The sequence below is a fragment of the Callospermophilus lateralis genome, chromosome 6 (genome assembly GCF_048772815.1).
Source record: "Callospermophilus lateralis isolate mCalLat2 chromosome 6, mCalLat2.hap1, whole genome shotgun sequence".
NCBI lineage: Eukaryota > Metazoa > Chordata > Mammalia > Rodentia > Sciuridae > Callospermophilus > Callospermophilus lateralis.
In genome coordinates, this window is record NC_135310.1 from 151,692,792 (window position 1) to 151,707,141 (window position 14,350).

At 50.4% G+C, this 14,350-nt stretch overlaps 1 protein-coding gene across 1 annotated transcript in view; it reads left to right on the top strand.

The window, feature by feature from the left end:
• Jarid2 (jumonji and AT-rich interaction domain containing 2) overlaps nucleotides 1-14,350 on the top strand; it is a 224,755-nt gene that overhangs the window by 186,526 nt on the left and 23,879 nt on the right. Inside the window, exon 6 of the mRNA XM_076859226.1 lies at nucleotides 7,871-8,106. Within this exon, the coding sequence (XP_076715341.1) occupies nucleotides 7,871-8,106 (236 nt within the window). The remainder of the gene's footprint in view (nucleotides 1-7,870; nucleotides 8,107-14,350) is intronic.

Below are 14,350 nucleotides of genomic sequence, written 5' to 3' on the forward strand. Positions count from 1 at the left end.
CCATTGTGTTGGTTCCATCACCCTGGGAAAATGCTGGCATCTGCTGAATTGTACACTTCAAGTGGGTGAGTTGCCTGGATCGTGAGTTTTGGCTTTGGGGGGTCCCCCTGAGGCTGAAGGAGGTGATGGCAGCAAGCGCCTGCCACCTGGCTTGTGCCCAGGTTTGTGGAAGGCAGCTGCTGTCCTGTACTGGGCCCTTCTAGGAACTGATGTGCCCTGCAGTCCACACCTAATGGAACGGGATGAATTCGAGAATCTCAAGTTGAGGGGGATGTAACTAAGTGGCCGGGATGTCTTTCTGTCTCATACTGTTCACCAGGATTAACCATCTCAGCTGGATGGTTAACCCACCTGACTTAAGGAGAATCTCAAATTACTCGGGAAGTTCTGCTGTTCCCAGAGTCCATAGAACGTGTGGATGGCATTTTTGAAAGTCCTTGTTTCCTGGGTGGAGGTGCATGGAGACTAAGGGTGCTTCCTCATGCAGCTGTCCATGTGTGCCAAGAGGACTGTATTCTCTCTGCCTTGTCTGCGTTTCTCATTTCTGCATGTTAACTATTACCTTGTAGTTGTTTCCCAGCTAGTATTTTTACTCTGCAGATTGCCAGCTCTCCGTAACTCCCACTGGTAGTGGGTGCATTTTGGTTTAGTCCCTCCCAGTGTGCTGGGATTCCTGACTCAAACGCAAAGCGTTCTAGTTGACCTTTTAGAACTTGTTACCTTTTGAATATAAGGTTTTTATAAAATCCCAATCTGCAGAAACACTTGATTCATTTGTTCAAGATTTCCCACGGTGCCCTTTATGATTGTGGGCTGTGTAGTGAGAATAAAGCACCAGACTCTTGCCCTGATGTTATTCTGTGGCTCCACCCCTGGGGAGGGCACATTAGAGAGTGAAAACACCTTAGAACCAGCTGGCTAGGCTGGGGCTCAGCAGCCTGTCATTTCATTCCGGAGCCTCTTTGGGAGCCAGGAAGGCTAGGAACAATTTTTTAATGACAAATCTCATTGGCCCTGATATGACATTTTGCTCACCCTGACCTTTATACACTTGTGAAAGTGTTAACAGCTTTTCACAATTTGGCATAGTAAGATACCATGCAAATATTTAGGAAACATGTTTAATGGCAGATTATTGCATGTAATGTCATATTTTCAGATTTTGAGATAGTGGCAACTAAATTGAAAGAAAATCCTGTGACTTAACAGAAAAGCAATTCTTTAAAAAAGGAAGAAAATGCAGTTGGCTTGAAGGATTGCACTTTTTTTTTAAAGAGGTTTAATTGGGTAAAAATTTCAGAGCTTTATGGTCACACACTGCAAACCACGTTGATGAGGGTGCTGGGTTGATGAGGGTGCTGGTATCCCGTGCTTGGAGGCTGCCGTGGGTCCAGTCTGGTGGATTCCACTTGAAGCTGGCTCCCTGTGAGTGAGCTGTTTCCTAGCTGGGAGGGTAGTGGAGCTTCTTGGTTTTCCACGTGGGTGCTGCAGCCAGATCCTTCTCTACTGCTGGCTCAGGTTGGCAGACGTTCCATTGTTTTCAGACAGTAGTGACGTCAAGTTGAACAGGCTCCAGAGACCAAGTGCGGTTTCCGTACAGTAACAGGCCACCACGCCAGCCAGGGGATGGAGCCTGTCTTGCCGGAGGGGGGACCCTGTGATGGCTGACGTTTCCTCTATCACACACCTGGCAGGCGCCAGCCGTGCTGTGGCTCCTTTCTGCAGGTGTGCCTGCACTGCCCACCTGCCTCTTCTGGCCCAGGAGTCGGCACCAGGAGAATGTCTCTTCCCTGGGGAGTTTCTTCAGTCCGGTCTTGGAGTCTTTCCTTCTTGTCTTTTGTTCCCCCTCCAACATGTGATTCCCCAGCTCCCTGTTGCCCCTTTGGGGAAGGGGGCCTTGGAATCGGGGCTGCTCGGGCCGGACAGGAGTGTTCCCAGGACACCCAGCTTTGGTCAGGGGACTGCCTCCCCTGCTGGCCTCAAGCCTTGCTTTATTAGAGGTAATCAAGCCTTGCTTTATTGGAGGTAATCCGCAGGACAGAGGCCTGAGGGTGTGGGAGGAGCTCTGGGACCACAGGTGGTTTCCAGCTTTGTGGGCTCTTCCTGAAAGGAACCCCACTCCATGTGGGTCTTTGCGATCACGGCAAGAGCTTTTATTTTTATTTTTTAAATATATTTACTTGGTTTTAGGTGGACACAATATCTTTATTTTTACACTTATGTGGTTCTGAGGTTCAAACCCAGTGCCTCATGCATGCTATGTGAGCACGCTACCCCAGCCCCACAGCAAGAGCTTTTAAAAGAATCATGATAACTCCTTTCTCTTGACAGACCCAAAACATTTGGTAAATTTGATGTGAAACGCTTCCCCGGTTGTGGGGGTGAGAGGCAGCTGGTTTGTCCCTGAGAGGACTGCAGGCAGATGTGTTGGGGAGCCAGATGTCGAGGTCTCTAGCTGGGGCTTCAGAGACCCTTTCCAGAGATGGCCTGGGGGCCTCACCTGGGCAGCCTTTCAGGTCCTGGTGCCTGAGCAGAGCTCCATGCCAGCCTGGCCGAGGACCGGCAGCAAGTGTCGCTGCCCACCTTTCAAAGGCATGCAAAGATGCTTCTGAAGTGACTTCTTTTGCCATTCCTCATTGGGAGCAAATCTTATGTTCTCAGGGACGAAGAGACCCTCAATCACAATACCAGCTTTAGGTTTAAAGATTTTGCTTGCTATGGTGTGAAAACACTTGTCTATAGGCCATTTAACTTTTCAGAGTATGTGTATACAAATCAATATATCTGTCCCTGTTCATTAACGTAAAGCTGTTTGTATCTGAGTACAATACCGTTCCTAATGTGGCTCGCTGTGATGAATGCTGAAGCTAGTCCAATTATTCCTGTTAATTGGGGACAGTGTGTGGAGAACTTCTGTACATTGAAGTCTTTCTGTCTCCTGTTCACAGGCTTTAGTCTCCCCTGTGAGAGTGATTTTCTTTTTTGAGGGTGGGAGTCCTCTACCCCTTCTCTCCCTTTCTTGGAAAATCTTACAAATTAAGACAAAAGATAATTACTTGGAGGGGCAAAACTGGCAGGTTCCCACGACACTTAAAATTAATGAGCTGTTGAGTACAAAATATACCTTGTCTTGGGCTCTATCGCCTGTACCCACTCCTCCCTCCCCTGCTTCCTTCCCATTTAACACATGATTTGACTTTTTGGCTGTGTTTGCTATTGGGGTAGATTGCTGCTATAAAATCGCAAGATGGTTACAGAAAGTGAATTCATTTGAAAACCATCTCTTTGTTTGCAAATCAAAGTTAGTTTGACTTGGCTTTTAAGTTTTGCATATTTAAAAATCCTCCCTGCCCCTTTTCAGCAGCACCCACCTGTGCAGTCTGAGAGCAGCATGTGGGCTTCCTTAGCTCGCCTAGCAGGACCCAGCTCCTCAGAGCCTCCTGGGGAGGAGCCTGGTGGGAGTGGAGAGTCCTCCCAGGCATTGGACTGGACAGAGGGTCCCGAGTCTCTCTTCAGGCACAGATAGTGCTGATGGAGCAGCTGCTGCAAGACCACAGTTCAGAACTGGCTGCCCTCCATGATCTGCTTGGGAGGGAGTGTGTGGCTCCTGACACTCAGGAGTAATGCGGGGAGCAAACTGCCGGCACCCCCAGTCCCAGGCCTGTGCCTCCTTATGGTTTTCTTGAGATCGGAGAGAGATGGATACAGCTGTCATCTCCAATTTACATGTTGGTCACCAAGGTTTGTGCAGGTAACTAGACCGATGTCGAGTAGTTAGCAAGTGACCTTTGCCACAGAATCTGAGCCCCAGAGAATTAAGAGGCTGGAAAGTGGGAAGCCAGGTCTAGCATGGCTTTAGGCATTTGGTCTCGGGACCCCCTTGCAATCTTAAAAATGATTAAAAAAAACCCAAAATTTAGCATATTGAAACTGAAACTGAAAACATTTTAAAATATTCATTTGAAAATGACACAAACCCATGATATGCTAACACAAATGGCCTTTTGGGGAAAATTAGCAGGGAGCAGCAGTGCAGGAAGGTTGCAGTTCTTCCATGTCTTCTCAAAAACCTGGAATGACCCTTCTTTGATAATTAACCCATCCTAGTGGTGTGAGCTCCTTGTGGTTTTTTTTTTTTTTTTTTTTCATTTTAATCTTTTTCTAAATGTTTTTCGTTGTCAAGGGATCTTTATTTTGCTTATTTACATGTGGTGCTGAGAATCCAACCCAGTGCCTCACACATTCTAGGCAAGCGCCCTACCACTGAGCCCCATCCCCAGGCCTCCTTGTGGTTTTCTTTTGCATTTCGGCTTGGCTCACCTCCCCTTTGTTCTGCATCATCAGTGCCCATGTCAATCTAGTGACATCAGTACCTAAGGTCTTAGGTTCCCTGGTGCGTCTCCTGCAAGTCTTTAACACCCCAGGTATCTGCAACCCTACTTGAGAGCTCTTGATCCGACCACATGCTCCTGATCATGATGGTGGTGTGTGTTGGGTGTTTGTGATTCGTTTTTTCTTGGCCAGGTTTTATGGTTTGGATGTAAGGTGGCTTCCAAAAGCTCAGGTGTGAGACGATGCAAGAAGGTTCAGAAGAGAGTTTGGGTTGTGAGAGCCTGAACTCTATCAGTGAACTAGGGGTTAGTTGAGTGGTAACTAAAGGCAGGAGGGGTGGTCTGAAAACAATGGAACATCTGTCAACCCGAGCCCTGGTGGGTCTTAGTCCCTATCTGTGGACTAAGGCCCTGAAACCGGAAGCCCCCAAATAATCTCGTCCTCCTCTACAGTTGTGCTGGTTGTCCTTTTAGTCACAGCAGCAAAAAGTTCACTACAGCAGCAGGGAATGGGCATGGTCTTGTAGCTGGGGCTGAGTGGTGGCTCTGCTGGGCCTTTTCCAGATCCCATTGAGGGCCTGGCAGCTGAGTTGGGGACATGCGGCATATGGTCTGTGTGGCAGGCTTGGTGACCCTAACAGCGGGAGGGTGTGATGGATCTTGCTCAGGCCATACTCTATCTAAATGGGGGAGGGGTAGGAGAAAAAAGAGCTGATCATAATGTGATAGTGCAGTAACCCTTTTAACCCCCAGGGTCTCCAAGTGTTGCGTACCTGCTGAACCCCAGGCATGTGCTCTGTGGTTTCCCCATTCCACAGATGAGAAAACTGAGCACCAGTAACTTGACTACCTGGTAACCTTCCCAATTGTTTGGAGGGGGTTCAGACCACAGAATATTTTTTTAAACCTTGGGGGTGGGATAGCTTTGGAACTAGCAGTTAATAGCAGCATGAAACAATGAATATCTCTAGTGGGAATGAAAAAAAACATGTTCAGAATATTTGAGATAAAAACTTTGTTCTACTCTGTGCTATTCTCAAAGGATCGGCATCACTGCTTTAGGAAATCGGTGAGCAGTCCGGAATGGCCTGGGTCCGTGTTCTTGTTTGATTTTTAATCACACTGAAGTATGAATTCGTACGGATGTTGCTTTTAATTTGTCTTGAGCAGGCACAGATGCTGCCAGCGTGGGCATGATCGATGGTTTCTGACAACGGCTGTGACTTACCAGGAGAAAGGAGTGCAGCCGTGCGCAGTGCTCCACTTTCTGTGGCAGGCTGTCCAGGGCACCCCGTGCACCAGAGGAGCGTGCCCACATGTCGCTGAGCCTGGTCTCGACTCTGGTGCTGAAAGCCTGTTCTGAATTTTTAATCACTGGTTAAAAATTGGATCAAGATTCACACCCAGTGTAGGTATTGAAACTGTAGGTCTGTGTTGCAGACCACACCCAGAATAGTGCCATGTGGGCTCAAGAGTCAAGCAACTGAGTCAGAAAATAACCAGAAGGAAAATTTAGATATTTTGCCTCTTGGCTAAAGAGCTGGGGATGGAGAGATGTTGGTCAAAATTGGACAGGATTGCTTTTGGGAGATCTGTCGGTGACTGTAGTTAATTCAAGTACCCTAGAGTTGCTTGATCTGTCACAAAATAAGCGTGCGAGGTATTATTAGATGAGTTTGATTTAATGAGTTCATTTTTTAAATGTACGTGCACACATCCCCTAAAACATCATGTCATATGCTCCAAATGTATAAAATTCTTGTAGATTATTTTTTAGTTAATCTGGGACTTCAGTTAATTTATGGACTTTAAGCATAAAAGCAAAGAACGCCAGCAGATTGGTCAGCAGTACCCTTGGGGTGAAGGAGAAACAGGTTGCCTGGAGTGTCGCTGTCCTGGGGTCTGTCTGCCACTTTCATTATTACACCAAAGAAACTATTTCATCTGAGCAATTGTATTGCATTTTGGGAAATCTTTAATAATAATAATAATAATAATAATAATAATAGTTTACCATAATATGTGAACCTTAAAAGTATTTAAAAAAGATTTTTAAGCAGATTTAGTATCCCAGGAAAGAAGCAAAGGACCAATGAAGAAAATATTTGCACCCTTTAAGGCAGAAACACAATTGAAAGACTGTGTTCAGACTGGTGTAAGAGCAAGCGTTGGAGGAGGCGGGGTGTAGAAGGTGGTGTGAGAAGTGACCCTTAAAGGGGAGAGGGCCCCTGGTGTCTGGTGTGGTGTCTGGTGCCTGCTGGCCGCTAGGAGGAGGGAGCGTTCACTGTTGCCTTTCCAAGCAAGCGGAAGCGCTTCCTCAGGGAGTGTTTCTGTGCCTCCTGCTGCTCAGGTAGCACATTCTCCCTGAAGCCCCACGAGCCCTGGACGGAGCGGGAGACCTTCAGTCACTTGGGTGCTAGATGGGCCAGTGGACACCTGACCCTTGAAGGCTCCCTTGACAGATTTCAGGGGCAGCTGAAGAGCTTGCCGCACCGGCCTTGCACTGCTCCACCTAGAGCAGCTCAAGGAGAGGGTACCCGGCCAGGCTGCCTGGAGAGGAGGGCAGCAGTGGTTCCAGAGAAGCATGCCGGGAAGGGCTGGACCTGGGACACTCTTTTTGGATTTGCCAGTCCCAGCAGGAGATGGAAAGAAAAACCTGCTGGGCCGCATCACGGTCCTCTCCCGGGGGCAGGATCCACGGTACGCAGGAAGCTGCCTGGGGAGGCCGGACCAGGAGCAGGGCCCGGCAGGGAGCTGGCCTTGTCCCTCTGTGCTGTCCTGCTGCTCAGTGTTCTCGGGTGCCAGGCCTCACCTGATGGGGGGTGAGTGCTGAGCAACTTGTGGGCCTGGCTCAGCCCCCTGCCACCTGGGCGGGGTTCCGGTGTGGCTGATGGGTATGAGAGTTTAAACCTGAAAATGCGTTTTTTTATTCCGGGTGTCGTATAAGTTGACAATCAGGGCGGTCATGTTCTTGGAAGGTCCCAACTTTAAGGTTTGGCTCTGCTGTCTCCATTTTACGAAGTTACGGGAGGAGGACGTGTTCAGGAGAAACTGTTCATTGAATTCGAATCTGGTTCTTTTCCCTGGGTAGCAGCATGAGGTTTGATCCTCTCAGGAGACGCAGGTCACGCTCAGCCCTGTGTCCCTGAGGCCAACAGCCTGCTAAGCTGGGGTGTCGTGGGTCAGCTGGGGGTGTGTGTCCATCTTATCATGACGTAGCCCCACCGTGGTCGAGGGACATCTGTGCTATTTTCTCCAGTTTAGTTTCTGTCCCTTAAAGGTGTGACGTGACTGCTGAGGGGAGCTGCGGTTTTGGCAGGGTCATCTTAGGACTGGATTTCCCCCATCCTTTCAGCCAGAGCCAGTAATCCTTGGACGCGATCTGGAGTTTTTCTTTAGTTTCCCGTCTTGTTGAGGGGTCTTGTGTCACGCATGTCCTCTTGAGGAGGTCTGGACACTGGACTTTTGGGGAAGAGAGCTGGTGGGTGGTGGCTCTCTGCTCCAGGTGCTGACCGCCATCTTCCTCCTTCCTCTTCCAGTTTTCAATGGTTCCAGCAGGTCGTCGCGGGAGAAGGAACCTGTTCAGAAACACAAAAGCAAGGAGGCCACTCCCGGGAAGGAGAAGCACAGTGACTCCAGGGCGGACAGCCATGGCCGAAGGGAGCCAGCTCCTGCGCCGCCTGTGGCCGCCCCCGCCTCAGCTTCCTCGGCCAAGGGGCTCGCTGCCAGCCACCACCCCTCTCCACATCGGCCGGCTCAGGACTTACGGAAGCAGGTAACACCCTGCCCAGGGTGCCCGCGCATGTGCTGGAGCCCAGCTCCCCATGTCACTCTCCAGGTAAAAAGCAAACCGCCTGCCAGAGGCCCCCGGGAGGATGCGGTGCACAGAGCGCCCCTTTACCCTGGAGTCATACTCTGCCTGGGAGCCCCTGTGATGGAGCCTGGGATTTCTGAGTCTGGGAGGTGGAAATGAGCTCCATTCTCCATCTTCCTCCCCGCCCTGGGTGCCCAGTGAGTGAGCGACTCAGGAGCCAGGAATGTGCTCGTCAGGCTGAGAGCAGTGGCTTGGGCTTTGAAGCAGGCCGGGGGTGGTCTTGTGGGGAAGATTTGCTGCTTTTCTGCTGTTTGACAGGACAGGCTCACATCTCGCAGGAGTTCCCTGAGCAGAAGCCGTGAGGGGTCTGTGGGGCCTGCATGGGCTGGGCTGTGGCCATGTGGCTTCTGCTGAACCCAAGGCATTAAGTCCTGCTCGGGTCTGTGTGGCTGGGCCGGTGGAGTACAGCTGCCCAAGGCTCAGAACCCCCATTTGCCCCTCACTGCAGAGTCGCTGTAGATGCAGGCCCTGAGCTGCCCAGGCAGGAGCTACTGTTAGGAAAATGTTTGTGTCCCAGGACAGTGATTTCTGAGGCCCTGGGAGATGGCTAGGAAGGGCATAAAGCCATTTCCCTGAGGCACCATGGCATTCCGTGACCCCTGGTGTTGCTGTCTGCAGTGTGGGTTAAAGGCCACAAAGCTGGGCTCCTTGATGAGGTGTCCTTGCTGGGGATTCTAGCAGAGTTAGTTTTCCCTGGAATAAACTAGACCCTGTAATCCAAAAGATTGAGTCAGAACAAGGTGGGGAAGGGACAGATGAGACATCTAAAATGGGAATATTCTAGAGTGACTAAAAGAGAGAGATGGTCACTGTGGTTGGAAACTAGTAGAATTCTTTGGAGTATTCTTCCCCCAATCTTGGTTATTATTTCTGTCTGAATAGGAATGTGTGAGCGCGTTCATACGTAAGCAGGTAGATGTCTATATTCATGCACGCAGCACCACTTCTTAGGAGCAAGAATTGTCCTTTATGTTCTCAATACTCTATAGGTAACCCGCTTCATAATATTTTGTAATGCTATTTAAGATTAAGCAAGTGAGGCCAGGCAGGGTGGCACACTCCTGTAATCCCAGTGGGATTGGACGCTGGGATGGGAGGATTGGAAGTTCTAGGCCAGGCTCAGCAACTTAGCAAGGCCCTAGGCATCTGTCACAAAATAAAAAATACAAAGGGCTGGGAATGTGGCAGAGCATCCCCGAGATCAATCCCTGGTACAAATAATTTAAAAAAGTTACATGATTTTATAGTATCATCCAATAGTAGTAGCTGTGATTTTTCAGAACATAAACCTCGCTATTTTCCTAGGGACAGCAGCCAAGAGTGATGGTAGAGTTGGCCTCCCAAATCCATGTGTTCAGTTCTCTGAAGTGCGAGGTGCAGGGGAACACCCCACCTGGTTTCTGGATCCCCTTCACCCCACCTTCACCATGTGGCCTGACAGGAACTGGGTATAACTCGCTTCCAGATGATTCTTTGCTTGTGAAGAGAGCAGAATTAAAGGCGACCAAAAGAGATGGTGATACACCACTGAAGCTCGGTGTGTCCTGTTCCCTAGAACCCCAGATGGGGGGTAGGTTTGCAGCATCTTCTGTCTGTGCCACTGGGATTTTTGTTTTTCCTCCCTCTTTTGGGGGGTACTGGGAATGGACCCTAGGGGCACCCTACCACAAAGCCACAGCTGTAGCCCTTGTTGTTTTGAGACGGGTGTTGCTGAGTTGTCAAGGCTGACCCTCCTGTTTTGGTCTCCCGAGGCACTAGGATTGCAGGCATTGGGCCACTGCGCCTGACTGCTTTTTGGGAGGCAACAGCATCAGACATTCTTCCCGAGTCCACCTCTGTTGGATTCTCACACCAGAGCGCATAGTGGGCCACAGTAAGCCAGGGCGTTGTGTCCAGGGGAGCATTGGTCTTTTCCCTCCCTGCCCAGAGGCAGGAGTGAAGGACTGGGGGCCTTGGCAAGGGAAGCATTGGCGACCATTGGTTCCCAGAGTGTGATCTCCCTGCTGTGCACAGGCGTGTCCCCTTCCTCCTCTGTCCCTGTGTGTGGTTGATAGCCTGGATTCCGTCTGTCCTCTCAGCATCTTTAGCTCTGAGCACTCGCCCTGTAGTTCTGGGTTTCTCTTTGTAACCAGAGGCGAGCAAGGAGTACCATCACACCTAGGATGGCCTTTGTCACCTGCTTCATTGGCATGCACAGGTGACCTCTTCTGCTTCAGGCCGTGGAGGAGGGGTCCTGGGTGCCCCTTCCAGGGCAGGCTCTTCCCTGGAGAAGCCCCCTCGCCTTGGCTGGCTTCCTTGGTCGGGGAGGCCCTCTGTAGGTAGTGCTCCTGGTGGCCCCCACTCCTCCCTCCTCCCCCCACTCCTCCCTCCTCCCCCCTCTCTCTGGGCTAATCAACCCAGACAGGATGACCTAGGGCTCCTAGTTCCAATGTTATTGTGACCTGACCTTGACTGAGACTTGAACCTTCCTGCGCCTCATTGTTCATTTTGATCCCATCATGCCATCTCCTTTCACAGGGACGTTGTGAGAAGTGAAAGGATGATTTTGAAACCATCAGATCTTTTAGTTAAGTACTCTTGAAATAAGGTCAATAACAGCACAGTGATGCAAATGACCAGACCTTGACCTCTCATCTCTCATCTTTAATTTTAGATCTTTTTAAAAAATGTCAGCCTAAAGGCAAAAGGTAAATTTGATTTTCGGAATTTATGTAGGTGGGATGATGGGATATTTTGTTTTTATTATTTTGGTACTAGGGACTTAACCCAGGGGCATTTAACCACTGAGCTACATCCCCAGCCCATTTTGAGATGGGGTCTCAGTAAATTGCTTAGGGTCTCTCAAAGTTGCTGAGGCTGATCTCGGAAGTTGTGATCCTCCTGCCTCATCCTCCTGAGTTGCTGGGATTACAGGTGTGCACCACCACACCGCCTAGGGATACCTTTTTTTTTTAAAATATTTTTTTCTAGTAGATGGACAGATGCCTTTATTTTTACGTGGTACCTAGGATAGATACCCAGGGCCTCACGTTTGCCAGGCAAGCGCTCTGCCAGCCGAGCCACAACCCCATCCCTTAGCCAGCTGTGTGTGTGGCTGGCTGGCTAACGCCTTTTGTTTTCCTGAAATAATGCCTCAGCGTAGACGTAGTGGCAGAAGCTACTGGTTGAGGGTGGACATACCTGAGAGCGCCTCCTCAGAGCAGGTTCTGACATTCTAGTGCCAAGAGGGTTGTGGGAAGGTGTTTGCGCAAGTGGAAGCCGTGTACTCTGAGCAGGGACATGGACGCCTGTGGCTGTAACACAGAGAAGGAAGCTGGGCTCACAGAGGCAGCAGGCCGGACGATAACCCCTGCTGAGTCACCAGGAGGCGGTTCATGTGGCAGTGTGCAGGGGTTGCAGAAAAGGCCTGGCTTTGTCTGACTCTGGGCCAGAACTTTTGGAAGATGAATTCAGGAAAATAGGATTGGGAATAAGTTCCGGAAAATACTATTTGAACACGCAGGGAATTAGAAAGTTGCCTTGGTTATAAAAACATGTTCCAGGTCTTCGTCCCCTTCTCATGGTTGTGCCTGCAGTTTGCAGTGCACGTTTCTGGCAGGTGTATTTCTTATTTGGTTAAGTTCCCCGAGTTGTGAGGACATCCAGGCCCCTGTCCTCTACCCTGGGCGTTCCCTTGGTGGCCTGGCTGCTGTAGGTCCCTCCTACAGCAGTCTTTTCTCCCCCTCTTACTGCTCTGCCTAGTTCTGTTGAGGGTGGAACCTCTGGGTTTTGGCCTTGGGGTCCAAGTGGACTGCTTCACCCTGCAGCTGTCCCTTATCTAGAGCTCCAGGCAGCGCCTGTCCTCCTGGAGGAAGGATGGCAGAGGCCTCTGGCTTGTGGGCTCCCTCTAGTGGTGATCCAGAGCTTGACCACAGTGTCCCTGACTGAACCCAGAGGAAGGTTCTTTTGGTTCATCAGAAACATCACAGTCGTTTCCCATCTTCTGTCCGGAAACGTGCGGTTTTCCTTTCTTGTGCCAGGCTGCTAAGTTGACATTCAGCATTGCATCTGGGTTGTAAGGTGGAGTGAAGCGTTAAGCACAGTGCTTTTTATACTCTTACAAGAAGCACATGATCACGCTGTAGCCTGGGCATGGTTTTGAAAAAGGAATTTCTAATAAATTAATCAAGCTGGATGAGATGGCATGCATCTGTAATCCCAGCAACTCAGGAGGCTGGTGGAGGCAGGAGGATTGAAAGTTGGAGGCCAGCCTGGGCAGCTTTAGGAAGACCCTGTCAAAATAAAAAAGGACAGAGATCTGGAAGTGTGGGTCAGCAGTAGAGCGCTCACCTAGCATGTGCAGTGTTTTGAGTTGATCCCCGCACCACCAAGAGGAAAAGGAGGTGCCGGGGGGAGAGCCTGGAAGGAGTGCTTAGTGCCTTCCCCGTGATGGCCTTACTGCAAGAAGAATCTGTTATTTCTCTGGGAGGAGGCAGGGACTAGGCCAGTGGAATCTAGCTTGAAAACCCCTCAGCTGCCTGTTGACCCGGCACCCTCCTGGTACATGCTTGGGGTCACCTCTGAGATGTAGGTGACCTGTGTATGATTTCAAGTCAGGGAGAACAAGCTGCAGACACCTTGCTTTTCTGCAGAGCTGGGCTGGGAGTGGGAGCCCAGGACCATGCCAGAACCGGGGCTGGAAGCTGTGGCTTGTTGTAACACATTGGAGGACCCTGCTCTAAACGCAAGCTGCAGGAGGTGAAGACATGTTCTTTCCTGGGCGTTGCATTGTGGAAGAAGGCTGCCACAGGATGTACAGCCCCGGCCCCTGGCCTCCCTTGTGTGCTGGTCCCATGACAAGGCTATTTTGTTAGACTGAAATCCTCATACCTCAAACAACACAACTTTTAGTTGTACATGACACGATATCTTTATTTTATGTGGGGCTGAGGATCAAACCCAGTGCCTCACATACGGTAGACAAGTGCTCTACCTCTGAGCCATAGCCTTGACCTACAATTAGTATTTTTGTTTTGCTTTTTAATTTTTTTTATAGTTGTTGATGGAGAGAATGCCTTTATTTGCTTTTATGCGGTGCTAAGGATGGAACCAGGTGCCTCACACATGCTAGGCAAGCACTCTGCCACTGAGCCCCAGCCCTATACAATGTAGTAGTTTTATGGAGGTGTGTCAGATGCCATGCTGCTGCTACTGTAGTGACATAACACACACAGGATCCCATCACGCAAGACCTTACTTCCCTGAAATGTAGCTGGCCGGAAGCCCAGGTGGCCCCAAAGCCAGAGTGGATGGGCCCAAGGGCCTTGGCCTGGCTTTGAGGTCAAATCTGAGGGATGCCGAGCTGTCCCTGCAGATGAACGGTGGTGTGCAGAGGGCTGGGCCAAGTGTGTGGGGGTCCCTGCCCTTGGGGCTCACTTGCTTCTTTCCTTCTTCTGTTCTTTAAATTTCTACTGATGTTATGAAGGAGGTAGCTGCTTTGGGGACACTGAGCTATCAGGGAGCTGTGCCTGTACCTAGTGGCCTCCCAGCCAGGATGTACAGGCTCCCAGGCCCTGGCCCTTCCTTTGGGTGCTCCTGTGGTTTCTGCTGTGTGACAGTTGCTGTGTGGTTTTTAGGCTGCCTCGTTTTGGAGATGGCAGTGGTTCTGAAACCCTGCTGTCCTCAATTTTAAACTCTGGCTGTAGAAGAAGAGGGCTGTCTCCTTCAGTGTGGTAACAAGATTTCGTGGTGCAGAGGTCTATCCAACACCTGCAAGCCTGGCACAGCCCTGCTCTGGACCCTGCTCTTTGAAGGGTATCTGGAGTCCGACACCCACTTCCTGGTCCTCTGTACAGGAGCCACCCTGACGACAACACTGAGACGTGCCTCTGTTCACCCAGTTTACTTAGAACGGGCCGTGGGAGCCCAACAAGGGTGAGGAAGTAGGAACTGTGTGTGCACAAGAGGGCTGGGTGTGTGCTGTCTCCAGGGAGCTCAGCGCCCACCCTGGTCCTCCAGGCCCTTTATCAGGCCGTTCTCAAAGATGGTGATAGGCAGGCGGCTGCTGGGGTTTCTAGCCACACCTCTGGCTCGGCTGTGTGTCCAGGCCAAGCCCACCAGTGTTGCTGCTCTTTCCCTGCCACGTCACGTCTGTTCTGTTTTTAGC